Genomic DNA, 27530 nt, shown 5'->3' with positions numbered 1-27530 from the left:
ACGGTTGGATGTCGGATCGGCCAGATTTTTTTTTAATAATTTGAATCGTCATCCTTTGGGGAAGTGATACCGGGAAATGTTCCAAGTGGGTACTTGACAAAAGTGAAAGTGTAATCATAGTGCTTCACCCCTTGTTTTCGATGAGGGGGTGCCAAAGCGACACTTGATCGCATAAGTACGGCACTAGAAGCGGACAAGTGCGAAATCAATCGAAGGAGACCGTGGAGTGATCAATCAAACTGGAAGAGTTGAGCTAGATTTTGGTGCCTACTAAGATTGGATAGAGGACTGGGAAAGGATATTCCTTATTGAAGCAAAGACAAGATGCTTCAACAAGGATATTACGATGTGGTGCAGGCGCATTCCGAAGTGTCGTCGGGTAGTGAATCCAACAACAACACACCGTTCTCGGTGAAGGACATACTCAACCTGGTGGATCAAAACGCTGCTGCCGCGGCAGCTGCTGCAGCAGAGGCAGACTATCTCGGATGTTCGATGGAAAAGTATGTAACAGGTTTTCCTTTCTGATTTTTCACATTTTTTTAAAGGTCAACAAAAAAGTATGTCCTTCTGATTTTCTGTCCAAAAATAATAATTTGAAGGAACAACAATAAAAAATTTCCGTATAGTATGAGGATTTTCAAAATATTCTGTAACAAATAAGAGGAGTTTTTTATATTATTTATTTAATGATTATTTTTTTATTAATCCACCGATATCAAATGATTGTACGGAAGCTGGATCAGATTTTGTACCAGCTTTCTCCATTATCGTCCCCACCACATTGGAAGTTTGAATGGAAATTAGTTTGGGAAAACTTGTTTTGCGATCATTACCTTAGGCTTAGATGTTTCAATTTTTCGTAAAACATGTGAATTATTACGTTCAAGTAAATGGTGTACGGAATCAAATTGCATCACTTTGAACTACTCGCCATAAATTAGTCTATCAACCGATTGTCATGAAATTTTCAGGGACTGAAATACAATATGCAACCTTTGACTACGTATAACTGTTTCACTGTAATTCTTAAATACATCGAAATGCTGAAGCTTTTTTCTGAGCTCATAAGATTTTGTACATGTCCTTAACTAACATTTTTCATCCTGAAATCTATCTCAACAAAAAAATTAACTAATTTCATTGTCTCAGTCGATTATTTAACTTAATTAAAGTCAACTTTCCCAAAGAAACCATATTTTTTGACGGCAAAACATACTTTTGCATATAAACAATAAAGACGGATCCTTAAAAAAACGAAAATCGATCCATAAATAACTTCTGAATGTTCCATAAAACGCTACCATAAATCCATAAAATAGTTCAGGAGATCCTATAAAGAATATTTTTTCGATCCATAACTAAACTAAAATTTAGCAATTAATGGGAAAATATGTTCCATTAACATAGTCAAGAAAAACAATCCAATTCCTGCTATTTTACCATGAACGTATGAACGTATGTGTGTGTGTGTGTGTGTGTGTGTGTGTGTGTGTGTGTGTGTGTGTGTGTTATACAATCTAACTCCCACTGTCTGGCAGTGGCATTATGGATAGAATATTCGTGCAACTAATTAAATTTAATATAATTGCTAGAATCTTAGATCCGGGAGCTAGAAGGTGATAGCTCTATTGTAACTCCTATAGCCCATTTCAAGAACGCAAGCATTCCGAAGCTATAGTCGTGTACAATAAGCCCCGCGTGATTACACCCACATATCATAAGGATATCTGAAGTGCATTCACACTTCCTGGATCAAAATTTAATATTTCGATCCTGGCGCGTATTTAGTAATAAACTCTATCAATATGAAAAAAATGCATTTATGATATATCAAAAATTAATTACCATTTTTCCAACATTATCCGTACACTAAACATGTTTGCGCATTTACATTCCTTGATCACATTATTAGTAAAGGCATTGCCCGTGCTATCAATCGATCAATCTGTGCTTGCACAAACATGCAGGTCTCTGTTGCGCTTTTAATACACTATAATGAACAGGTTGTCTTGCTTCTGATGGAAATTGTTCAAAATCTCCATGTAAAAAATAGACGGCAAAACAACCCTACAACACTGAGTAGATGAAAATTATTTATGAATTTGTTTGATAAAAATAGAAAAACACCTCAGGGGCGAAACGTCGTCCTCAATGGCTCTCAACGACCCAGTTTCATTACAGAAAAAAAACAGAAAAAGTGTAGAAAAATTATACTTAAGGATTTTTCATCCAAATGAATGAATATCAAACCGGAAACCAGGCGCATTCTGAAGTCTTTTGAACAGTAACTTTGAGGAGATCCAAAAATATCCGGTGGGCTGCACTCCGAAGCTTACAGATTTGACAACGATTTTCCCCTTGACCGCAAACCTTCACGGAAGCAAATCTTCACGAAAATCTTCCAAACTTCGACGGCAAGCTGTTCAGGTCGTAACACAGATTTTGCAGCATATGTCTGTTGACTCCAGTCGGACTTAAGCTTGACGCGTTTCACGATTTTTGTCAGTGACCACATTTTGAAATACATATAATCCCGGTTTTATTCCTATTCCAAGACCAAAACTGACGTGGCAAAAAATATATCATTGTGTGCATCGGCTGATCCTTGCGCACAAACCAAAAACTTCTGGCCTGATCTGCCAGTCCTACAAAAGAGCGTCACATTACATGTTTTTCACGAAAACTGAAGTTTTACTGAAGCTGAAACGGAGCACTTTTTTGCCACTTTCACTCGTGATCGCCGCAAACTTTTAATTCTTCAAAATTTAAAAATTCACAAATTAAAATGAAAAATTGGAAATTCACATACGGACAACAAATTACACAGACGCATTCGAAGAGTTGACCGAAAGCTAAAAAAATCACGCGAACCGCTACCTGTCGCACCGAAAAAAATATACACCGTCGGAAACACGTAGCACCTTCAAAATCACTCGCACTAGGATTACCATGAACGTATGAACGTATGATCAATAAAAAACTATATTTTGATCCATAAAACTTCAAATTTGCGCATTTTTTTTTTATCGTAATGATGATCCATAATTTCAGTAATATGATCCATAATTTTAGTCATATGATCCATAACTCTGGCCATTTGATCCATAGCTTTGTTCAAATGATCCATAGTTTTGGTGATATGATCCATAAATTTTGGCAAATGATCCATAGATTTTATAAAATGTGTGGATCAATTAATATAGTTTCATTGGCCTTCTTTCCAAGCATTATGGATCATATAAACAAAATTATGGATCATATGACCAAAATTATGGATCATATTACTGAAATTATGGATCATCATCAGGATAAAAATTGCGCAAATTTGAAATTTTATGGATCAAAATATAGTTTTTATGGATCATTAAATTATTTTTTATGGAATCTCTTGAACTATTCTATGGATTTATGGTATCGTTTTATGGAACATTCAGATGTTAGTTATGGATCGTTTTTCATTCTTTTATGGATCGTTTTTGCACATTGAACGGTGCAAAGTAAGGGCTGCCTTTTTTGACGCCTCTAACTATTACAAAAATCGAAAACAAACACCAAAAAAGTGCTGCACTGTGAACCGGCCTGAACAATGAGATTCAGGCTCTCCCAAAATCTGACAAATATCAGTCCAAAATTAGATTTCAGCCTTTTCCTATTTTTTTGATTTTGGTTTTTTACTATAGAAGCGACAAAACAGAATGTTTTTTTGAAAGTTTACTTGTATTAGTCGGATAATCGAAAATGTTGACGTTGGAGTTAGAAACCAATACGAAATGTTGACGCGAAAGGCTAAATCAACATTTTGTGTTCCGTAATGATCAATTTCGGAGGCTTCCGAAGCTCGTGTTTTCATTCCAGAACAGTATCTTTCGATCGGCCGCAATTCTGGTGATTTTGGGGTCAGAGGCACATAATTGGATTACTAACATATTTTTATGAGATGTGGAATATGGAGGTGAATGCGCAAGATTTATTTGCACACGTCCTATTCCTTCGGCTGTATTTTCGAAACTACTGGAAATTTCACACGCAGTGTGAATAACACATGCTGAAGTCGTCTTCCACAAAATTTCGTTAAAATCAGCCCAGGAGGCAAAATGTTATCAACTTTTGTAATGGATGCAATTTGATTCCGTACACCCTTTATATAAGATGCTGGAAAATTTGTCAAAGAAAGTACGGTGTTATAACGTTTTCAAACAAAAGTTTTTGACATAATTTTTGCACAAACTATCTACCGATGAAGAGAAATTTACTTAGGGTTCATTTCGAAATTATTCATCTTATTGAATTACACATTAATTCGTTAGAATTATTTGAAATATTTTCATAAATAAAAATCTTGACGAAAAGGGGGAAGGTATTTGTTCTCCTATATAAATTAGTAGCCGAATCGTGCTGGCAAGAAAATAAATAGTTTTTCTATCATTGAATTGTTAGAATTGTTTGCCTTTCGAGTATGCCGAACAGTGTTAAAACAGTCTGAAGTATTTTGCAAATTAATTTTTGTTTTAATCCTTTAATATTTTACCTCTTTTACAAGTAAAGTTCATAACAAAGTAAGGTATCAAAAACAGAATTATGTATTATTGAGTTATTATCTCCAGCTCGGGATGGGATGAGCTCCTCGATTCAATGAATTTCTCACAATCCGCCGCAGCACTGTGGGGGAAGGTGAATTCACTCAGCGGCAGGAAAAGGCTTTCCCCACATCAAATGCTCCGGATCCCCTTGGATTGTCGAGTTCTTCTAGGCCAGCTTTACTTTTTCGCGGAGCTTACCTCTGTTCTAGCTTAGAGCAAAAGGCCTGATGAGATTGAGTAGCCAATGCTAAAGTGTCTAAAACCCGAATCTTGCGCAAAGTGGATGGCGCAAGTGTAATCAAGAATCCATTATGGGGGGAATTAAAACATTGGCGCAATATCTTAGCAACTAGAACTCATTCGGTCGAAGCCCAAATTTGGCCGAAGGCTAGTAGGCTGTAAGTTGTTTTGCTGTATATACCATTTGGCCGAGCAAAACAGTTAGCCCGAAACCCAATTAGCAGAAAATGTCATTTAGCCGAACATGTTAGACGGCCGCAAATGTTGTTTAGCCGAAAAGTTCATTTGGCTTAATAGGTCATTTAGCCAACTTGGCCATTTGATCGAATAGGTCATTTGGCAGAATGGGCCTTTTGAGTGAAAATATCATTTGATCGAACGGGTCATATGTCTGGAAAAGTTGTTTGGCCCAACACGTCATATGATCGAAACAGTAAAAAAAAGATCTCTCTCACACTTCTTTCTCACTTCTTACTGTAAAAACTGAGGAGTGAATAGCGATATGTGAGATTTCTCACTTCTTTTGTTTATCTCCTCATTTCCCATTTTCAACTCACTTACAGTGAGAAGCAAGAAATGAGGAGTGAAAATGAGAAGTGAGACTTTTCACCTCTCACTGATCATTTCTCAATTCTCATCGTAAATAGTGAAAAGTAAGAAATGTTGAGCGAGGAAGTGAAACGTTTAACTTATCACTTCACTCTTTCTTAGTTGTCGCTTCTGAATCACTTTTCACTTCTCCACAATTGTTCGGCCAAACTACACTTTCGTCCACATGACTCTTGGTACCAAATTACATTTAAGACCTCATGGTCCTTTCTACTAAATAACCATTTCGGCCAAATGATGTTTGCGGCCATATGACGCGTTTGGTCAAATGATCCTTTCTGCATTTTTGTGGTGCAGACCTTCGATGACGACATACTATGGCCGGTTTGCTCGTTGATCTCGGTGCTCGATCCTTGGATGACAATCAACTCTATCAATAAAATGAGATACGGCTTTTTCGACTGAATTTACCTAATGTATAACGACTTCCCTGATTGGCGTCGATATCCCGATACTTGTTGATGTGCCTCTCGCTATTCAGATGGTATCCTGAGCTCTGTGTCCTTCCACGTGTTTAAGAAGGTTGGTGTCGTGCCGTTCACGGCTAGGTGCTTGTTGATGTCCCCTTGACTTCTCAACTAGTTGACGTTGATCTTCAGTTGAGGCGCTAGCTGAGCAAACGATAAACATCGCGGTTGTGAATTGGGCTGCGGTGGTAGGTTGACGACCTATCTCATACGTGGATTGACTCGTGAACAACAATAATACTGTGTAACAGGTTAACTGTTCGGCGGGTGATATCTTTTAAAAACGTTACACACTCGTCGAACGTTTTAACTAGACTGTTTATTAATTCAAATTCTTAACTTAACTTGAGCTCCCATTTGGAGGTACCTGAAGTCATTATTAAAATCACACCGTCGGCACTAGCGTGCGACGGGTAGCATGGGAACAGCTTGCCCTGGGAACAACCATAAAGCGATGACTCTGTAAAACGACACTTCCAAAACGAAGTGCATAAGCATTGCAAAAAGCATCGACTTGATGAGTCGCTGGATTATGGAGTCTAGAATTATATACGGCATGCCGCAAGGAATGCGATTTTATGGAATTGAACTAGGGTCGGTGACATACGTGATACGCATGCTACACCACCACCATTTACTGAAAAATGATAGAAGATCATTTTTAATTTTGACTTCAAATACCTCTCACAAATTACAATGATTATAATCCTGTTCCTTCAGTAAATTTTTCTTTCTTACATTTTAAGCTCATCCCTCCTTTCGAAAAGAATGATTTCACATGGTACAATGGCAATGGCAATATGTTTGTTATGATATTTTGTTGGTGGTTGTTTTCCATAATTCTATCTGATAATGGGTGAATTGCATTCTCAATTTCGTGTGATTCAAAATAAAGGATAAGTTTCATTAGTATTTAATAATATGCTATCATTTTAATTTTTAAAATATCAATTCGAAAGGTGTGCAATAATAATCTCCACTTTTCAGTGTACATTCCACTAAAAAACTCTATATATATATTTTAAATAATTAAATTGCAGTTGAAGTAGTGTTATACAAATAATAATAATGCTTTTGTCCAATATGCTTTGGATTATTTACTGAAGATCGGTAGACATTCATTCAAATACCTTTTAGTTTTTCTCTAACGAACCGATAATTTTGTGAAATCTACGTTTTAATATACAAAACCGAGTTTAGGTAAAAGAAATGCTTCTTCATTTGTAACTGCTTCGTACACATGAAGTTGATCAGGCTTCTGTGTTTGAACGTTGCAATGAATAACATTTTCTTGTTTTTAAGAAATGGAACTGGTAATTTAATCAATTTAAGCGAAAAGGTCTCAATATGAATTTTGCTAAAGCGGTTTTTATTTCTTCTGTATAATTCGTTACGTCTCACGAAATATATAGTAGAAAAATTAATGTTGCATAGAAAAAAAAAATCATATAATTAAGGACAGATCCAAAATCAATAAAGTATTAAATATATATATATTTGAACATTTTTTTTTCAACGTTGTCGCTATCCATGACAAAATTATTATAGCTTAAACAATTTTTCCTATATTCTATGACGTCCTTCTGCTCTTCATTGAGGCAGGCATCCGGGTAATAATAAAAAAAAACTAGCGTGCGCAGACTTATCTGGTCGCTTTTCAAATTAATTTAGGCAACAAGCACTAGAGCTTGGCCATTTCTTCTTCCGGGCATCCGGTATCCTTTTAATCCGGGCATCTGGGGCAATATTTTAAAATTCAATAATAAATAAATACGTGGGTGCAGGCCTGCAAACCCTTTTTTCTATCACTTTTAGCACCCAGGCATTCCTTGCTATGGATTTTAAGCCTTTTCGCATAGCTAAAGAGAATATTATGATTTTGTTTCCTAATTCTAACAACCTTCTGGGGATTTTAAGCCTTTTCGCCCAGGGGTTGAGTAAATAAATAATGAAATGTATTGGTTTTTAACGAAATTCTGGGGATTTTAAGCCTTTTCGCCCAGTAATTACGTAATAAATAATAATATGAAATAAATATGTTTGAGCTTACTTTGTAATTTGTTGATATTATTATTTATGTGTTTTTTGTAGTTGACATTATAAAGTTTTTAGCCATTTTATTTGTATTTTGTTTAGTTTTATTTTAAAAATATCTAATCATATCGTATTTTATATTTCTACATTTTATATTCAAATTTTCATTATTCGAGGGTTGTTATTAATGATTTTTAAAAGTTTAAGTTATTTATTTGTTATTGTTGACAAATTATAACAGTTTTGTTTTTGAATTGAGTTTTTCAATTGTTAATTTTGCTTTTGTTTATGAGTTCATTATGATATAATTATTGTATTGATTTTAAATCTTACTTTTTTTAGTAATATCAGAAATATTTGAAAAAAATTAGTATGTTGCAAATCTTGATTTTGGAATTTTATATTTTCTTTATATATTATTATTTATAAGATATTTTTGTTTTAGGTATATTTTATTAAAAATTAATAACACGGGGAAAAATTCTTAACGTTTTACATCGTAGTAGCAAAGCTAAACGTTCAAAATGAAAGTACTGTGAGTTCACCTCTATTTGTGAAAATGTAAAATATAGCCCGAGAAGGAAAACATGTTTTTTTATTATTGGAAAGAAGAAACAAAAAATAAGGGTATAACTCAGGAAAATCGACACATACTTTATGGCAAAAATCCATGTATTTTGAAATATGCATATCATGCGTCGGCACATACTTAATTGCATACAAATTCACACATGGTTACTATGACCCACATGGATAGTATGTGTGAACACTCATGCAATGCATGCGCGGGCATGGAATATATATGTCGAAAATATGGAATCCATTTCGCTACCCCCATTGCAAAATCCATGTTTGAACTCATGAATATAATGCGGAGATTTTTGTAAGTGTAGGGATAAATTTATAATGAATACCAAATATTGTGTTTGATTGATCATTTTTTTTGTTATTGATTGGTAATGATCAATGTTTACGAAATTTGCATTGTTTTTAATTTTGAAGGCAAATTTGAGCCAGATAAATATAGCCAATCACTTTTATACGGTGAATAGTAGGATAGAGGAGAAAGAAACTTGTACGATTAGGTTAAAATCAATTAAGTAATACAGAAAGAATGCAAATAAATGTTTTTTTTTCTTCCTTGGATGATCAAAGTGAAAACTTTTTGCTTGAAGAAAAAAGTAAAATGTTATAGTTGAGTGTACTCTTCATGAAAGTATTTATAAATGGGTACCTAATTTGGCGATGCAAAAGAACTTAACAAAAATGAGATTGCATGAATGGGAATATTGTGCTTACATTTTAGAAAAACACAAAATTACAAAAACTTTTTTTTTTGACGTTTTATTTTAAGTTTAACCTGAAACTAAGATGCATAGTTCATTTAAATGATTATTTTCAAATGTATAAACAAATTTAGATAGGCTTAAAAACATGTTTTTGAATGGTTACATGAAGTAATGCTAAGGTGAAAAAATAAAATTAGCAGTTTGATGAGTTACCACATTTTGGAAAAACATATATATAGGATGAGAAAATATGTTTTTTTTTATAGGTCAGTTTTGGACATTAGTTTTAAGTATGCATTAGAAACGGCTTGAGTTTGTTTGCAAATAATTTAAATTTCCTTTCAAGGACAAATTTCCGTCGTATGATACACGTTGTATGTTTGATATTATTCGAAATTTTGGTAATAGAGTTTGCCATGACATTATTTATAAATAATCTAGTCACAAATAAAAAAAGATACAACTGAATTATTAACAAAATATATGAATTAAAATTAAAAAGAATAAAATTAAATTGTATTTTTGCAATTGTCAAATTTCTGACAGCAGAAAGGTGTAAATGCACAACGGAGTCTTTAACTCAAAAGTGTAGTTTAGGATTAGTACGCTTAATTGCAACAAAGTAGATAAATTTATGACAACTTCGTACAAAAAAAAAGATGTTTGTTTAGAATTGTAAGTAAGTTTTTAGTTACACTGGGATTCTTTTCTAACAAGTTTGATAGCTTTTTTTCTAAATAAAATCTATTCTTTTTTTTTTTGATAATTTGAATAATTTTGTAATTTCAATTCTTCAATAATATGTTCAGCAATAATATTATAAATAGCAATATATAATAATAATAATGATTTTTTTTTATATAAATTTTTCGCTGAGTTCTTCAAATTTATTAGTCTTTTACTGTTTGATTTAATTATTATGTGCATTTGTGGCAATGATCATATTAATTTAAATAAATAAATAGTAAAACTCTAAACTAAACTGCTAAACGTCACCCATACTCGAGTGATTCTACTGTACTTTTGTATTGCGCAATTCAGTTGCAACATGAATTTTCTTTATCGTAAACATGTATTTAACGATTTTCTTCGATTTCTTCGATTAAAAACACTTATTTTTATATGCTAAATATTGGATTCACCGTGTTTCTATGCCTTTGTAATTTCATTAAAACGCATAAAAAGATTCACTTCTTCGTAAAATGTAAAAAAAATTCAAATTCGTTTTTCGTTGAAGTTTATAAGTGGTTTTTAGTATTATTATTAATTACTTTCTCATTGTGTGCTTTTTTTGGGTTTTAAACGAACAAATATACGCGCGAACAAAACAATACCGCAGTTAAACAATTAGTACGAAAACCTAATATAAGACGTAAAGTTGTAATTTTGAATCATCAATAAAAATCTACATTTACTCCGAGACTTACAAGAAAAGGGAGAAACTAAACTAGAGCTCATCTATAGAGAAAAATGTCGCACGACAGTTAGAAGATAGCACTATTCAACATATTATAATTTTATGCGTACATACAGACAACATGTTGTTCATTTTACTCACTTTCTTTTGAAATTAGATAAATTCCGCTATTACCTGGTTACTGCTGCATACTTGCTAAATGTTTTCCGCGAATCCATCCGTGTCGAGTCTTTCGGCGGTTCAAAAGACATTGGGGTACATGCCTTATCCAGGTTATGGTGTTAGATGATTTTGCTGTGTGACAGCACAGCGACGGCGGCATCCGGAGCTAATGTCGATGTCTTTCTTCCTCGATATTGGCACTTTATTCTAAAATCAGCGTAGCTCGACCGGACGGACACCACATTAACCGTGCCGTCGTGAACACGTATGTACTTTTCGCTTCACCTGCGCCAACTGCATGTATTATGTTGCGCGATTTGTGCTGTACTCGATAATTAGATCCACCTGCAGCTCCACTTTTGGTCTCGTGTTTCCAAGCGTTGACTCACGAGGCATTTTGATTGATGAATCCCGATCTCCTACTGAAGCGATGATCGTAGGTTTTTGTTATTGTTGCTTCTGATTCAATCTTATAGATCACACGTATCGACTTGTACACAAACTTTGGTTCAATTGCTCTGTTCACTCACGTTCAAATTTCCATTAGCTTTGAAAATAAGTTTTGTCCAACATATAACGTCATTTTTCCAACATATTATGTAGCGAATGCACTTGTGTATTCTGTGTGTCCTGCGTCAGCAAATCTCGACCCGAGAACTAAATTACACACATGGTGTGATAACCGCAATTGGGGACATACTGGGCATCATTTAAATCCACTTTAGCCACTCAACTATGTACATTTTCTTCAGCCGGCAGGGTGACGGTTCCTGCCGGCTCACCAGTCTTTTTCACTTTATTAACCCCGGGTACCCTGTCGGTAACAAAAGGGTTAATTGCCGGATTCGGCCACTTGTTCACTGGTCGCCATGTAACAGGTTAACTGTTCGGCGGGTGATATCTTTTAAAAACGTTACACACTCGTCGAACGTTTTAACTAGACTGTTTATTAATTCAAATTCTTAACTTAACTTGAGCTCCCATTTGGAGGTACCTGAAGTCATTATTAAAATCACACCGTCGGCACTAGCGTGCGACGGGTAGCATGGGAACAGCTTGCCCTGGGAACAACCATAAAGCGATGACTCTGTAAAACGACACTTCCAAAACGAAGTGCATAAGCATTGCAAAAAGCATCGACTTGATGAGTCGCTGGATTATGGAGTCTAGAATTATATACGGCATGCCGCAAGGAATGCGATTTTATGGAATTGAACTAGGGTCGGTGACATACGTGATACGCATGCTACAACTGCTACTCCTCAACTAATAAAACCATACTTGCATTCGTGTTCCTTGATAAATCGGCTTGATTCTTGAATCTCAGCCGATCTTCTACTGCAGAAGCCTTGATTGGTAGGCACAATACAATACAATTTGCGCTCCTGCGAATGCTCAGATTAGCTGGTTGACATCCGTTTGAGACACTAGCTGAGCCGACGGTACTTCACGGCTGTGGAGTTGTCTCCCTTGACTGGCAGACTCCTAAAATCCCAATCTTGCGTACGCTCAAGAACTAAGGAGTGCTTGCTACATTAGTAAGCCAGTACACAATTGCAAGGGTACATGCCTTATCCAGGTTATGGTGTTAGATGATTTTGCTGTGTGACAGCACAGCGACGGCGGCATCCGGAGCTAATGTCGATGTCTTTCTTCCTCGATATTGGCACTTTATTCTAAAATCAGCGTAGCTCGACCGGACGGACACCACATTAACCGTGCCGTCGTGAACACGTATGTACTTTTCGCTTCACCTGCGCCACCTGCATGTATTATGTTGCGCGATTTGTGCTGTACTCGATAATTAGATCCACCTGCAGCTCCACTTTTGGTCTCGTGTTTCCAAGCGTTGACTCACGAGGCATTTTGATTGATGAATCCTGATCTCCTACTGAAGCGATGATCGTAGGTTTTTGTTATTGTTGCTTCTGATTCAATCTTATAGATCACACGTATCGACTTGTACACAAACTTTGGTTCAATTGCTCTGTTCACTCACGTTCAAATTTCCATTAGCTTTGAAAATAAGTTTTGTCCAACATATAACGTCATTTTTCCAACATATTATGTAGCGAATGCACTTGTGTATTCTGTGTGTCCTGCATCAGCAAATCTCGACCCGAGAACTAAATTACACACATGGTGTGATAACCGCAATTGGGGACATACTGGGCATCATTTAAATCCACTTTAGCCACTCAACTATGTACATTTTCTTCAGCCGGCAGGGTGACGGTTCCCGCCGGCTCACCAGTCTTTATCACTTTATTAACCCCGGGTACCCTGTCGGTAACAAAAGGGTTAATTGCCGGATTCGGCCACTTGTTCACTGGTCGCCATGTAACAGGTTAACTGTTCGGCGGGTGATATCTTTAAAACGTTACACACTCGTCGAACGTTTTAACTAGACTGTTTATTAATTCAAATTCTTAACTTAACTTGAGCTCCCATTTGGAGGTACCTGAAGTCATTATTAAATCACACCGTCGGCACTAGCGTGCGACGGGTAGCATGGGAACAGCTTGCCCTGGGAACAACCATAAAGCGATGACTCTGTAAAACGACACTTCCAAAACGAAGTGCATAAGCATTGCAAAAAGCATCGACTTGATGAGTCGCTGGATTATGGAGTCTAGAATTATATACGGCATGCCGCAAGGAATGCGATTTTATGGAATTGAACTAGGGTCGGTGACATACGTGATACGCATGCTACAACTGCTACTCCTCAACTAATAAAACCATACTTGCATTCGTGTTCCTTGATAAATCGGCTTGATTCTTGAATCTCAGCCGATCTTCTACTGCAGAAGCCTTGATTGGTAGGCACAATACAATACAATTTGCGCTCCTGCGAATGCTCAGATTAGCTGGTTGACATCCGTTTGAGACACTAGCTGAGCCGACGGTACTTCACGGCTGTGGAGTTGTCTCCCTTGACTGGCAGACTCCTAAAATCCCAATCTTGCGTACGCTCAAGAACTAAGGAGTGCTTGCTACATTAGTAAGCCAGTACACAATTGCAAGGTAGCAATGTGTGGTGTTCTCTCTTATTTGTTTATTTATTAAAATTACCCAACCAACAAATGTCTAAATGTCTTGTGGAGTAAACCGACGGACCTTGTATCGTGCTGTTCCAAACAGCTTCTAATACTCCAGTGATCGTTTTCGCTGGACTGCTGGCCTGATGCGTATGAGGTATCAACGGACCTTTAACCAATGGCATGAAAACTTCCCAGAACTAAGCCTCATATTCCAACGATAGATACCATTGGACTGCTGGCGGGTGCTCACGAGGAACCAACGGACCTTTAACCATTGGTCGGAATAGTTGATCCTGAGTGGTCAACTTCTGGCAAGTTTGTTTACCCTACGATGGTGATTCTCATGATGGCGAATGTTCATGAGGCACCAACGGACCTGTAATGACTGGCGTTGCACAGGTTGAACTGGGTGTTGAACACAGTTGGCTTCTTACGCTTGACTACTGGACTCCTGGTTTCACGACTGCTTTCGAATCTAATCTGCACTACAGATTTTGCAAATACGATTTGGATTTAGTCGTTGGCCGCATATACCATTATGGGCTGGCTTCTATTTGGGAAAGTTGGGTTTTCCACCAGACTAGACAACTGACTGGTAATTCAAATGAATAAAAACCTCATCGCTTTCGTAAGCAAATATGAAAAATGGAACTGGAATACTTAACTGTGTCCCGGAAAGGGTGCTCCGGGAGTCCGTGACGTAGCCTTCTGCTGGAACCATCTATCAGCAAAATTCCATACCGACCGATGGTACTATTTTTCGATGGGTTCAAACATATCGTTGTACAGTGCAACATTATCCCATCATGATAGCTTGGTCATACTGCAAGAAATTCTTAGATGTTAACGCCGACTGACAAGGTTCATTGTCTTCCATATATTGACTTTAACAGACTGAATCCAATTTCATGATCTCGGTTTCATCATTCTTTCTTATAAGTTTTTCCACAAATAACGATTTTCACAAAATTACAGCAAACAACATTTAGTTTGAGAAATTGGTTTCAGGAATTTCTTCAATTCTTCAAGGCCGATTCTCCATGATAGACAACAGTTCCATGATTTCACCAAGAACTAGACTGTTGTTCCCCTTGTTCGACCGCGAACCGCGGTAGACGTTTCAACTTCTTGCCCGTCTAATGGATCATGGTTTATGTGCGCGCAGGTGGTCATGTTCGTGAACGGGTATAATTTACCCAGCAGAAATCTTTCTGCACGAACACGGATTTCCGGATAAACTGATACGGTTGATCAAAGCGACGATGGATCGGGTGATGTGCGTAGTTCCAGTTTCAGGGGCATTCTAAAGTCCCTTCGAAACCAGCAGAGGGTTACGGCAAGGTGATGGTCTTTCGTGTCTGCTATTCAACATCGCTTTGGAAGGGGTAATACGAAAAGCAGGCATTTATACGAGTGGTACAATTTTCAATAAGTCCGTCCAGCTATTTGGCTTGGCGCCGGCTTGGCGCCGACGACATAGATATTTATGGAACGTAACTTTGAGAAGATGGAGGAAGCCTACATCAGACTGAAGAGGGAAGCTAAGCGGATCGGACTAGTCATCAACACGTCGAAGACGAAGTACATGATAGGAAGAGGTTCAAGAGAAGACAATGTGAGCCACCCACCGCGAGTTGGCATCGGTGGTGACGAAATCGAGGTGGTAGAAGAATTTGTGTACTTGGGTTCAATGGTGACTGCCGAAAATGATACCAGCAGAGAAATTCGGAGACGCTCCGATCGAATAGAGTTCGCCGCCGTACCAACTGACAATCTACAAAACGCTCATTAGACCGGTAGTCCTCTACGGACACGAGACGTGGAGGACCAACGCGCACTTTTGATAGGAAAGTGCTGCGTACCATTTATGGTGATGTGCAGATGGCGGACGGTAAGTGGAGGAGGCGAATGAACCACGAGTTGCATGAGCTGCTGGGAGAACCATCCATCGTTCACTCTGCGAAAATCAGACGACTGCGGTGGGCCGGGCACGTAGCCAGAATGTCGGACAGTAACTCGGTGAAAATGGTTCTCGACAACGATCCGACGGGCACAAGAAGGCGAGGTGCGCAGCGGGCAAGGTGGATCGATCAGGTGAAAGATGACTTGCGGACCCTCCGTAGACTGCGTGATTGGCGACGGAACGCAAAGGCCGATTGAGCCATTTTTCAATAGCAAAAAATTAGGAAGGATTCCGCGTCGAATGCAACCTGTTGCAAGTAAATTGGATTAGGCTAAGTACATAAAGTGTGTCTCACATTTATTTGTATACACACATACATACATACATACACACATACAGACATCACCTCAATTCGTCGAGCTGAGTATAGCCTTCTATAAAAAGTTCGGTTTTGGAGTGATTATATGGCTTTTACCTATATATTCACCTAGTATACGCGACAGGCAAAAACATAATTTGCATTATTGGTTTGTCATTTCGACTCTAGTGTAACTTTTGACAAGGGCTTGAGCAAAAGCACCTTGAGCACTTTCAATAAAATATGACTCGAAAACGGCTTAGCCGTTTGTCTTGATGTCTTTAGCAAAGTTTTAAGTATTCAATGGGACTATGCAAAAAAAAAACAAACATTGTAAAAAAATGTTCAAGCATTGAAAACAAAACTGAAAAATCGATTCACTCAGAAAAGAATGTCTCAGTATATTTTTATTTTTTATTATGTTGTAGCAGTTAATATATGTATTATTTTGCATTGCATTGCAAGTTAGATTTTTTTTTTAAATAAGTTGGTTTTTCCAGAAATGGGTGAAATATTATTTTTACGTTTTTATCAGTTCGATTTTAAGGAAGTACGTAAAATTTCCAATGGTAAAGGTGCCCGATATTTTTTTTCTAAGTGCTGTCGTTTCTGAGATACAACGGTTTGGAGTTAAATACACCAAGTTTTTTTCGATTGGTTTTCGAATATATTTAACATAGAAACAAATTTGACTGAAATCGACGATATTTATTGTCTAAAATGTTAGTAATGGGGCAATGGCTGGTCATTTCCATGGTATAGGGTTTTTTTTCCTCACTTTGTTTAAGTGGTTTAACCCTATTGTGGGACAAACAAAAATCAAATAATTTGTTCTCCGAATCACAGCCTCAGGGTCAACTATTTTGGGAAAGAATCTTTCAATCATACTAATATTTGACATGAGGCCTCCTTAGCCGTGCGGTAAGACGCGAGGCTACGAAGCAAGACCATGCTGAAAGTACCTGAGTTCGATTGCCGGTTCGGTCTAGGAAATTTCCGGGATGGGGATTGTCTTGACTTCCCTGGGCATAAAAGTATGATATACGTCTCCAGGCTATGATCATTGATTAATCATTCTCTTCCTCTCCAGCAATAAGAAATGTTTCTAAAACGGTCGTTTTTGAAAACACGTCTACTTAATTCTGACACCATGTATCCAATTTCTACTTCATTATTACCTTCTGAATTATCTTTAGCTTGTCACTTGCTTATCGCAGTCAGAAACGTTTTGCCTTTCTCGTATAACAGAGTTGTACCGAAAGGCTATCATTTCACTCCAAAATCGAACTTTTTATAGAAGTCTCGGAGACCCATGATGTTATATACCAATCGACTCAGCTCGTCGAACTGAACAAATGTATGTCTGTCCGTGTGTATGTGTGTGTGTGTGTGTGTGCACACGAAAACCGAAAAACATTAGCCACTTTTTCATCAGTCCCTTCCCTATTTTGGCAACACGACCGGATTTTAATGTTGCCAAAATGGGGATGTTGCCAAAAACGGGAAAAAAATTTCATACAAAATTTCAATTTTTTTGTTTGCATGATTGAAGCTAAATACTTAGAATATGTACTACAAAGTATGTGGTATTTAAGCATTTAAGTATTTAAGTGATGCACGTGCATCATAATTGTCATTTTGTCGATATTATTCATAACTCGGAGATTGTAGCTCAAACAAAATTGAAACAAACTCAAGAATGGTAATCAAACGACAATGTAACTTATTAGCCAATTTCATAATACAAATTTAATAATAAATAATATTTGAAATTAACAATAGCGTCGGCCATGTCCTTACAAAAAAATGTAGTGATAAAAAAGGTTTCTATAGTAGTCTATTGAAGTGCTAACTTCAATCTGACATCTCATATAAATTTTAGTTCACCGAAAATGTTTGTTTTTATCACCGACGGATACAAGATGACTAAATGTACTACAAATTTCGGATTCTTATATAATGGATTTTGATGGAGGCAAACTTTCTTGTGGTCGGTGTAATTAGGAGTAAAGTTCTGTGCACAATTTGACATTAGCGTATCCAATTTAGTGTGAGTATGGGTTAACTACACTCGATTCACTAAAACCAAAACCCTTTGCACTAGTCTGTCGCCTAGCACTCAACCCAGGAATATTTCAGGCGGCAATGATCGATTTATGAGCACTATGTGCACCTAGGCCTACGAGTGATAGTGTAGCCAAGTGAAGCTGGAAGACCATTTGCGGCATACTACCTCTGACACACGATAGCAGGCAACCTACTGGTGCTCGCTGCAGGTCATCGCACTCCAGTTCTCCATGCACTATTTTCATTATTATAACTTTGAAAAGATGGAAGAATCCTACATCAGACTAAAGAGGGAAGCAAAGCAGATCGGACTAGTGATTAACACGTTGAAGACGAAGTAGGCTTTTAGTAGGCGAAGGCGAAGTAGTAAATTTTAACCGCAACAAGTTGCATTCGACAGGGGACAAAGCCTTGTTGATACTATTGAATTTGATAACGATCGACCATTGCGTTTAAAAGTTATTTAGAAAATGGACTCGAACTATATAAGCGCCATATAAGGTTGGTGTCTTGGCTAAATGCGAGAAAGGCAGTATCACCACTCGGTGAATTAAGGTTTTTATGTTATTAGTCAACTATAAAACGAGATCGTTGCACGAATATTTATGTTGGGTTAGAATATTATATATCATTACATAAAATCAATTTATTTATGTTCCGGAAGTTACCTACCTTTTTGTTTCTATTTATTTTTCCCCCTTCGACCCACTTGCAACAATTAATATTAGTCTTACGGCATAACATGTACTGAAAATCAGTATGGCTTAGTCATTTTTTTCCAAAAAGGTGACACTAAGGGTGTATTAAAAAAAAACAAAGTATTTTTGTTTTGCATGACCTTATATGTTCCATGTAAATATCTAACCACTGCCTCATTACTAACATTTTACTCAATCATTTTCGACGATTGTAATAATATTTGATCCCATGTTGAATATATTCGAAAAAGATTAAAAAAAGACGGGAAAATAATCGATGTTGTATCCCAGAAAAGGTTGCACTTAGATAAAAAATATCATACACATTTTCCTTTGGAAATTTCCCTACATCCACTTTTACAACTTTCATAAAATCGAATTATTAAAAACCTAAAAATAATATTTCAACTATTTATCTTGGGCCGGTCAAGTATGTTTTCGGGTTGGGCATAGTGTACCCATTGTACACCCAACCAGCGGATAGCAGATTTCAATACAGTTCTGCATAAGAACCTTACAGAAACTGTATTATAATTTAGCATTTACAATTTCGAAAGATTTTAATGCAATCGTAGTATTGAAATCTTAAGCATTTGTATTATTTTAATACAATATCTGTATAAAAAGCTTACATAATTGTAGATGCCAAGATTTTATACAATAATTGTCAGATTTGTTTTTAGGTGTGGGGCTGTCCATAAACCACGTAGACTCTTGAGGGGGAGGGAGGGGTTTCGAAAAAGTCTACGTTAGTCTACGAAGGGGGACGGGGGGCGTCTACGTAGTCTACGTAGACTTTTTTTATTTTTTTTTGGGAACAATTTATAAAGCAGCTATGTGCAAGGTTCACTATTGTTTGATTTTTTTTTAGGATTTTTACCAGATTTTTTTGCAAGACTTTATTGAAATATTCTCTTGAATTTTTCTAGAAAAATCTAATGAATTTCACTGATGTAATAGTCGGAACTATGGCTTAAAACTATATGGATTTCTCCAGGAAATTCTTCTGTGTTGAGCAGAAAAATTCTCCGAAGTATTCTATAAAAAATTTCGAAAAAAGAAATCAAAATTTCCACTTGGATTTTATAACAGATTCTACTAGAATATCTTTTGATTTTCGTCGAGAGCTTCTTTAGAAACTACAAGTGATTCTTTAGAATTTTCACGAAAAATTATGTCGCACTTCAACGGGGAGTTCCCCGAAACTGCAGCGAGAAACCTTTCACTGGAGATTTTTTTTTTTTTTCTTAATTTCGAAAACCCTTCGGAATTTTCGCGAGGAATTCTTTGGATAGATAAGCAAAATTCTTCAAAATGTCCATGGGAAATTCTTCGTATATTTCACGGCAATTTCTTTGGAAGTGCTAATGCGAATTCTTTGGAATAATCAATGGAAAATCTTTAGAATTTCTGAAGAAACTATCGAAAATTTCCACGTGAAATTATTTGAATTTTTACGAGAAATTCACCAAAATTACAACTGAAAATTCTCTATAATTTCCACCGCAAATTATTCGGTAAAGTCTTCGGAATGTTTATATGATTTTTTCAATTCCCTCAGAAAATTGCTCCAAATCTGCAAGAATGTAGGAAACCATTCTAAAATTCCACGGGAAATTTTTCGGAATATCCATTCAAACTTAAAATTACCTCTGGAAATAATTCTGAATTTTCACGGAAATTTTCACGGAAATTTACTCGGAATATAAACGGGAATAGTTTTGGAATTTATATGACAATTATAGCGATTACAATGTATGATTATTCAATAGGATATTGCATGAAATTTTCAAGAAAAGCATCGGAATTTTCACGAAGAGTTCTTTGAATTATTACCGGGAAGCTTTAAAGATTATTATCGGGATTTTCTTCGAAAATTGCCACGAAAAACTTATTGAAATGTAGACTTGGCTTTCTCGGAATTTCAACTAGAAATTTTTCAAAATTATGGAAATTCTTCGGTTTTCTACAAATTTGAACCGGCGTGGAGAATTATAGGTCAGATGCGTGACATATTTTAAGCAGTGACGTAAGCAGTCGAATTCAACGGAACATAAATTACTTCACTTTGAGATTTGGTTTCAAGAGCTGTGGACAGAGGATTAAATTAGATTTCGATTTTGATTGTCCAATCACATATGATATTTTGTAAAATTTGGAAAAGTCTTCGTAGATTTCAAGGGGGTGGGGGAGGGGCTTCGGAAAAGTCTACGAAAGTCTACCAGGGGGGAGGGGGGTTTTGAAAATGTGAAATTTCGGTCTACGTGGTTTATGGACAGCCCCTGTACTTGTCACACAAGATGCAATGGCGGGCAAAGACCCATGCAATGGCGGGCAAAGAAAAGCCTTCAATTAATAACTGAGGAAATACTAATAGAAGTTCCAATTGGAATGTAGAGCCATTGAAGAAGTAGAGGAAGATACCTATGCTTCATTTCGGCTATGCAGTCTTGGTAATCAAACGACTTCACTCTTCCTCTGCCTTTTCAGATGAAGTTAATGCACGGACAATCTTAGAGCGAAATGGCGGAACCTTCATACCCCACACGTATCATCGTATCCAACTCCAGTCAAAAACTTAAACTCCAGCCCGTACCAAAATTCGCAAAGTCCAACGCGAATTCGTTTAATCTGTGTCTTCTTCTTCTTCTTATTGGCATTACATCCCTAAACTGGGACAGAGCCGCCTCGCAGCTCAGTGTTCATTAAGCACTTCCACAGTTATTAACTGCGAGGTTTCTTAGCCAAGTTACCATTTGGCATTCGTATATCATGAGGCTAACACGATGATACCTAATGCCCAGGGAAGTCGAGACAATTTCCAATCCGAAAATTGCCTAGACCGGCACCGGGAATCGAACCCAGCCACCCTCAGCATGGTCTTGCTTTGTAGCCGCGCGTCTTACCGCACGGCTAAGGAGGGCCCCAAATCTGTGTACCTACATAAAAATAAATTTCTGTCTACTGTCTGTCAGTCTGATTCTTATAGACCCGGGAACTATTGAACCAATTGGTATGAAAATTTGTATGCAGGGTTTTTAAGGTTCGGGGAATGTTCTTATGATAGTACTGACCCCGCTCCATCTGGAAGGAAGAGCTCTCATACAAATAAAACACAAATTTCGGTATAAATCTACACGGTTAGAAAAAAGTACCTAATTTTAGGTACTTTTTTTCTCTTGCATCTCCCTCCCTCTTCTCTTTGTTGTCATAAAATGAAGAGCAAAACCACTCAACAAGGGCAGTAAAGTGCGGGAACCCAACGTTAAGTAATCTCATAATTACAAAAGTTGAGTGAAATTTACAACCCGGGAGCAACTTGACATATGCAGTACAATGTCACTGTACCCCGAAATTTTGGTCCGGGTGGTCCTGTCAAACTCGAGATTAATCGAATTATTTCACGAATAGGGCGAAAATGGAATTGATGTGCAATGCAGAAAAATGGTAAATGAAAATCAATCTAAACTTGAATTAATCAAAGGAGAATGGGGCTTCCGTAGCTGAGTATTAAGATGACCGCCTTAAGGTTGTTGTTGTTAATTTTCTCGGATAGCGGTTTATCGTTCAGCGGGAATGTCGCATAACTTGAAAATTTATTCAACTTTTGGAGGCAGACAATTTTATATTAGTTTTGGAATACAAACATTTTAATATAGAGTACCGTCGTCGGGGGTAACAATGTGTCTGAGGGTGAGAATTGGTCAGCGCCTTCACCGACAGTCGGGAGTGCGGATACTAAAATAGTTATTAGTAAATAGTAAATTAAATCTATTCTAAAAAATAGTAAATTAAATCTATTCTACAAGCATTCCATTTAGTTAAAACAGTGACCCATTCTCACCCCCCTTTGACCATTTGTCACCCCGATGGCGATATCATGGAGACACAATTAAGAAAGTTGGAAGAATGGACACGGAAGATGTAACTTTAGAAAGTAACACCAGCGGAATTCTAGCGCAAAAGACAGATTCTCCCTCTTTATTTTAAATATAGATACTGAACGCATTGGCGAATCCTGTAGAATAGAAGGATTGTATGTATCCTAGTATATTGGTTAAGAACTGCCCAGTAGAAAAATAGTGGGACATTATTTCTCGATGAGAGCAAATTGATACATGTCAAATGCCAGATGCCAAATCAGAATAAGTCCCTGTGAATATTTTTCAAAGCACAAAATTAACAAAATTAAACTACTAGTGAAACGGAAGCGCGATTTTCCAAAAAAAAAACATATGTAATTTATTTGTGTATCTGTACACAAGTTTATTAAATATCATTTTTTATCAGGTTTTCGAGAGTTTCGCAATCGACGGTTTCACTTTTATCTATTATCGTCCTTCCGTGTGAAGTATATTCGAATACTTATCTTTACAAATATTCTTCAACGGTTCGCCTAGAATTCTCGTTTAACTTTTCAAAAGGACCTAAGTAACATTTTTTCATGAATTAATTTGAATAGCGCAATCAACAGAACAACATGAAAGCCATTGATTGCAGTATTCAAATTAATTCATGAAAAAAATGTTACTTAGGTCCTTTTGAAAAGTTAAGCGAGAATTAGTCAAAGAATTGACTAACGAAATAAATCGAGAAATTTTGACGAGACCATTGTGTTTATTAAAAGTGTGTTACAAATGAGAAGTATTATGCGTAATTTGGTGAATTAAAATGAAACTGCCTTGTCTTAAAGGAATTTCGATTTTTTTTCAGTCAATTTTACATAGTTCTCTTAATTATCTAATCCTTATTCGAGCATCAAGCAGCAACAGAGTAATGGTTTTGGCTCCGTTGCGCCTAATGCACTTGAGCATAATAAGTAAACGAACGAATAATAGAAACATTATTTGTTTTCCTCTTTGTTCATTTTATTTTCTTATATTTACTTCGCAATTAAAAATCTGCCCTATTCAGATGAGGATCCTGTCTGTTATTTGGAGACAACAAATGACGAAACAAAAAACATGGCTTCCATGGAGAAAAAGTGTGACGGTGGCGTAGGATGGACCCATTGTTTATGTTTCGAAGCGCCATCTGCGATTTCCAAGTGGGTACGCGAAACTAATGCTACGTTTAGACAAGGCAAGTGAATTGAGCAAGTCGCTTGAATTGAACGCGAACTGAACGTGTAAACACCTTAATTCAATTCACTTGAACGAAAAGAAAGTTGAACATGTTCAACTTTTGGCAAGTCAATTGAATTCAACTAAGTTGTTCAATTCACTTGCCCTGTCAAAACGTAGCATAAGGCTAAATGTCAAGTTGTTCGGGGGTTGGAAATTTACCTAACTTTTAGTTAGTTTCTATTTGAAATTAAGTATATTTTACTTAAGATTAAGTGAATTTCACTTAATTTCAAGAAAAAATTACTTAATTTTGGGTTCCCGCACTAAACCCCCGATTTGAGTGAAAAGTACCTAATGTTAGGTACTTTTTTCTAACCGTGTAGAACATTAGTGTGTGCATTTGCATTTGCTGCATTTGTACGACCGCGCATCATTGAAGAATGGACAGCCCAATTTTCGCTAACTTTGGTCTCCTCCCTTTTACGAGGAAAAATGATAATATGAAATTGAAATGTTTTGAGATTCAAAACTCAATATTTTCGATGAAATGGTTTTCCATACAATTTTAAAATTTTGATCATCTTATATATAAAACAAAGTGACATATCACTCTCAATAACTGATATGTTTTCTAGAAAAATTGTGGACGCAAACAATATATTATAAAATTGATCATTTTCTAGCGAGACAAAGGTCGCCGTGTCAGCTAGGGTAAAACGACCTATTATGGAGGGGTTAAGCACCGTGCCAAAACAAAACTGATTTCAAAAATTCTTTAAAAATTACCTGTTAGTCTTTTTTTACATTGCAGTAGTCGAATAGGTTGCTCGTTAACTATAGTTTTGTAAATATTACGTCAATTGTGCTTAACTTATGTTGTTTTATTTTTATCACAATAAAAACAAACTACCGCAATAATAGGACGCAGTTGCCTATCGTTGCGACATTTTTTCAAGGTCAGTCCTATTGTTGCGGTATTGCATGTAATTCTTATGGAAATCGATACCACAACAATAGGACCTTAGCACTACCGCAATAATAGGCTCAAAGGATTCAAATTTTTAATGAAAAATGTTGATTTTTCATAATTTTGAACGGAATTTTGTCAAACAAAAGCCGTTCTAGTCGTTTATTCGATGAGTTTTAGCGTATCCACATTTGTTTTTAATGCTATTATATCCAGAATGGACTATTTTTACACTACCGCAATATTAGGACATACCACAACGATAGGACGTTTTACCCTAATTGATATATGAACAAAAATTCAAATTTCTTTTCGAATGTTTTGCAAATGTTTTCATTAATATTATTTCCAATTTAATAAATTGACGGCGAAAAGGTCATAGTACGTCTAATTACGTAAAAGTTACCAAGTTAAGAAAATATGCCTAAAATGCAAAAATCACTTTTTCAAATAAGCGTCAACTCCCGAGTAAAGTCTGAAAACATAATGAGAGCATATAGAAAATATATTTTGATTTTGACATAAAATTAAAATTATAAATTGTTTTCTAATATGAATTAGCATGATTCATTACATATGTTGATCTCATTTTGGTGTACTGATCAGACTGAGTACTATTTTGCTTCTATTGGGGCCCTCCTTAGCCGTGCGATAAGACGCGCGGCTACAAAGCAAGACCATGCTGAGGGTGGCTGGGTTCGATTCCCGGTGCCGGTCTAGGTAATTTTCGGATTGGAAATTGCCTCGACTTCCCTGGGCATAAAAGTTTCATCGTGCTAGCCTCATGATATACGAATGCAAAAATGGTAACTTGGCTTAGAAACGTCGCAGTTAATAACTGTGGAAGTGCTTAATGAACACTAAGCTGCGAGGCGGCTCTGTCCCAGTGTGGGGATGTAATGCCAATAAGAAGAAGACTATTTTGCTATCGGAACCAATATCAAAATTTGTTTTCGATTTGCTCTCATCGATAGCAGGAGTAGATTTCGATTTAATGTCACAGTTAGATTTTGGTGCTATACGTTTTGTTGTTAAAACGACCAAAAAGATATCAAATTAAGTAATCATAATCAACGATTTCACAATATCAAAACAAGTTATCGATTTGCTCTCAACCTTTGCTCGAGTTTCCAATAGTTTTATCCTGTTGGAGAAATGTTATTACCGGAGAATAAAAACAACTACACAATATGGAACCTGATAAATCCCCACTTACAAAATAATTGATACATTTTAGGGTTTTGAAAATGAAAATTTGTTCAATATCTCAAAATAAAAAAAATCTCCTACTCAGTGTCTGATACAATCTTTCCTATTTCATTACAGCCCGTCAACGTCGCATCTAAACTTATCATACCCAAGTTATGACTCTGCCTACCCGCCGCACAATGATCCGTACCAGATGATACCGCATGGCTACATACCCGCTGCACATCCCCACCACGATTATACTAACTACAGCCCGTCACCCAGCACCTGTTACGACTACAATACGTCTACTGCTCCCCCTCCGCACTATCACCATCACTCGTTACCATCCTACAGCGCTTATCATCATCACGCCCAATCCCCTATGATCACTGGTGCTTCTGGGGCTATGAGCTCCGGCAGCAGCCATTCAGATCTGGAACTGTCCTTAGGAGTGGTTGTCGATTCGAAAGACTGCAGCTTCCACATCGAAGATGTCCGGTCAACAAACCCAGCGGCTATCAGTGGACTGGAACTGGAACACAATTCAACGAACACGGATTCACCCCTGAACGATGTAACCCAAAGCAGTCCTCAACCACCTGCGCTCAAGATTAAAGACGATACAGGCTTTCGAAGCACACAAAGCAGTTCAAGTCGTGTCACTTCTGAGCACGTTCAAGAATTGGACAGTCTATGCCAAATGAGTGTCAATGACGAGAAATTGACACCTAGTAAGTAACGATTCTTGATCGTATAATCATTCCGTGTAACTCACACTCTGTTTCATAACTTTCAGAAGAATGCAGCACCCAGCTGGTAACATCGTCCCGCAGTGAACTTCGCAAAAATGGGAAGCTCAGAGCGAAACGGAAACCACGCATACTGTTCACGCAAGGACAAGTGCTAGAGTTGGAGCGAAGGTTCCGTCAACAGCGGTACCTCTCGGCACCGGAACGGGAAACCCTCGCCGGAATATTGAAGCTTACGCCGACACAAGTGAAAATTTGGTTCCAGAATCGACGCTACAAGTCCAAGCGCATTCAAATTGAGAATGCAACCGCCGCGAAGGAAGTCGTCAGCAAGGAAGCCGAAAAGGGCAAGAATATGTCGGCTGAATTTATCGAAGATTCGGTAGGAAGTTATTCGAACGGATATTCCATAGGTTCTGTTGCAGCAGTTGCAGCTCCACCACCTCCGCCGCCGCCATATCCTGCCTACGGAATACAGTATGGGAGTGACCAGTATGGGGCGCCGCCAAATCCGTACTATGATCAGAAAGGCTATTGGTAGGGGCAGATATTAGTTTTAAATGGTGTACAGAAATGGTTCGAATGATTACCAAAGTGCTAAGGTGGAGACAGCAGAGGCATAAACTCTTCGTAGGTTGTAAGTCCAATGTAGATAGACAAGACAATAAACATAAAGCTTAATTCAT

The 27530-nt window shown here is 37.0% G+C and overlaps 1 protein-coding gene across 2 annotated transcripts; it reads left to right on the top strand.

Moving 5' to 3' along the window:
- On the top strand, positions 1–27530 carry LOC134205135 (muscle-specific homeobox protein tinman). 2 transcript variants are annotated; one of them, XM_062680087.1, is made up of 3 exons: positions 1–503; positions 26231–26826; positions 26895–27530. In XM_062680087.1, the coding sequence occupies exons 1-3, from the start codon at positions 325–327 to the stop codon at positions 27383–27385; spliced, it is 1266 nt and encodes a 421-aa protein (XP_062536071.1). In that variant the 5' UTR covers positions 1–324; the 3' UTR covers positions 27386–27530. The 2 variants fall into 2 exon arrangements, with proteins under 2 accessions (XP_062536071.1, XP_062536070.1); XM_062680086.1 differs by having other exon boundaries at positions 26892–27530.

This window comes from Armigeres subalbatus, chromosome 1 (assembly GCF_024139115.2).
Source record: "Armigeres subalbatus isolate Guangzhou_Male chromosome 1, GZ_Asu_2, whole genome shotgun sequence".
NCBI lineage: Eukaryota > Metazoa > Arthropoda > Insecta > Diptera > Culicidae > Armigeres > Armigeres subalbatus.
The sequence above is the reverse complement of the archived record's forward strand: the minus strand, read 5'-3'. Positions and strand labels throughout refer to the sequence as shown.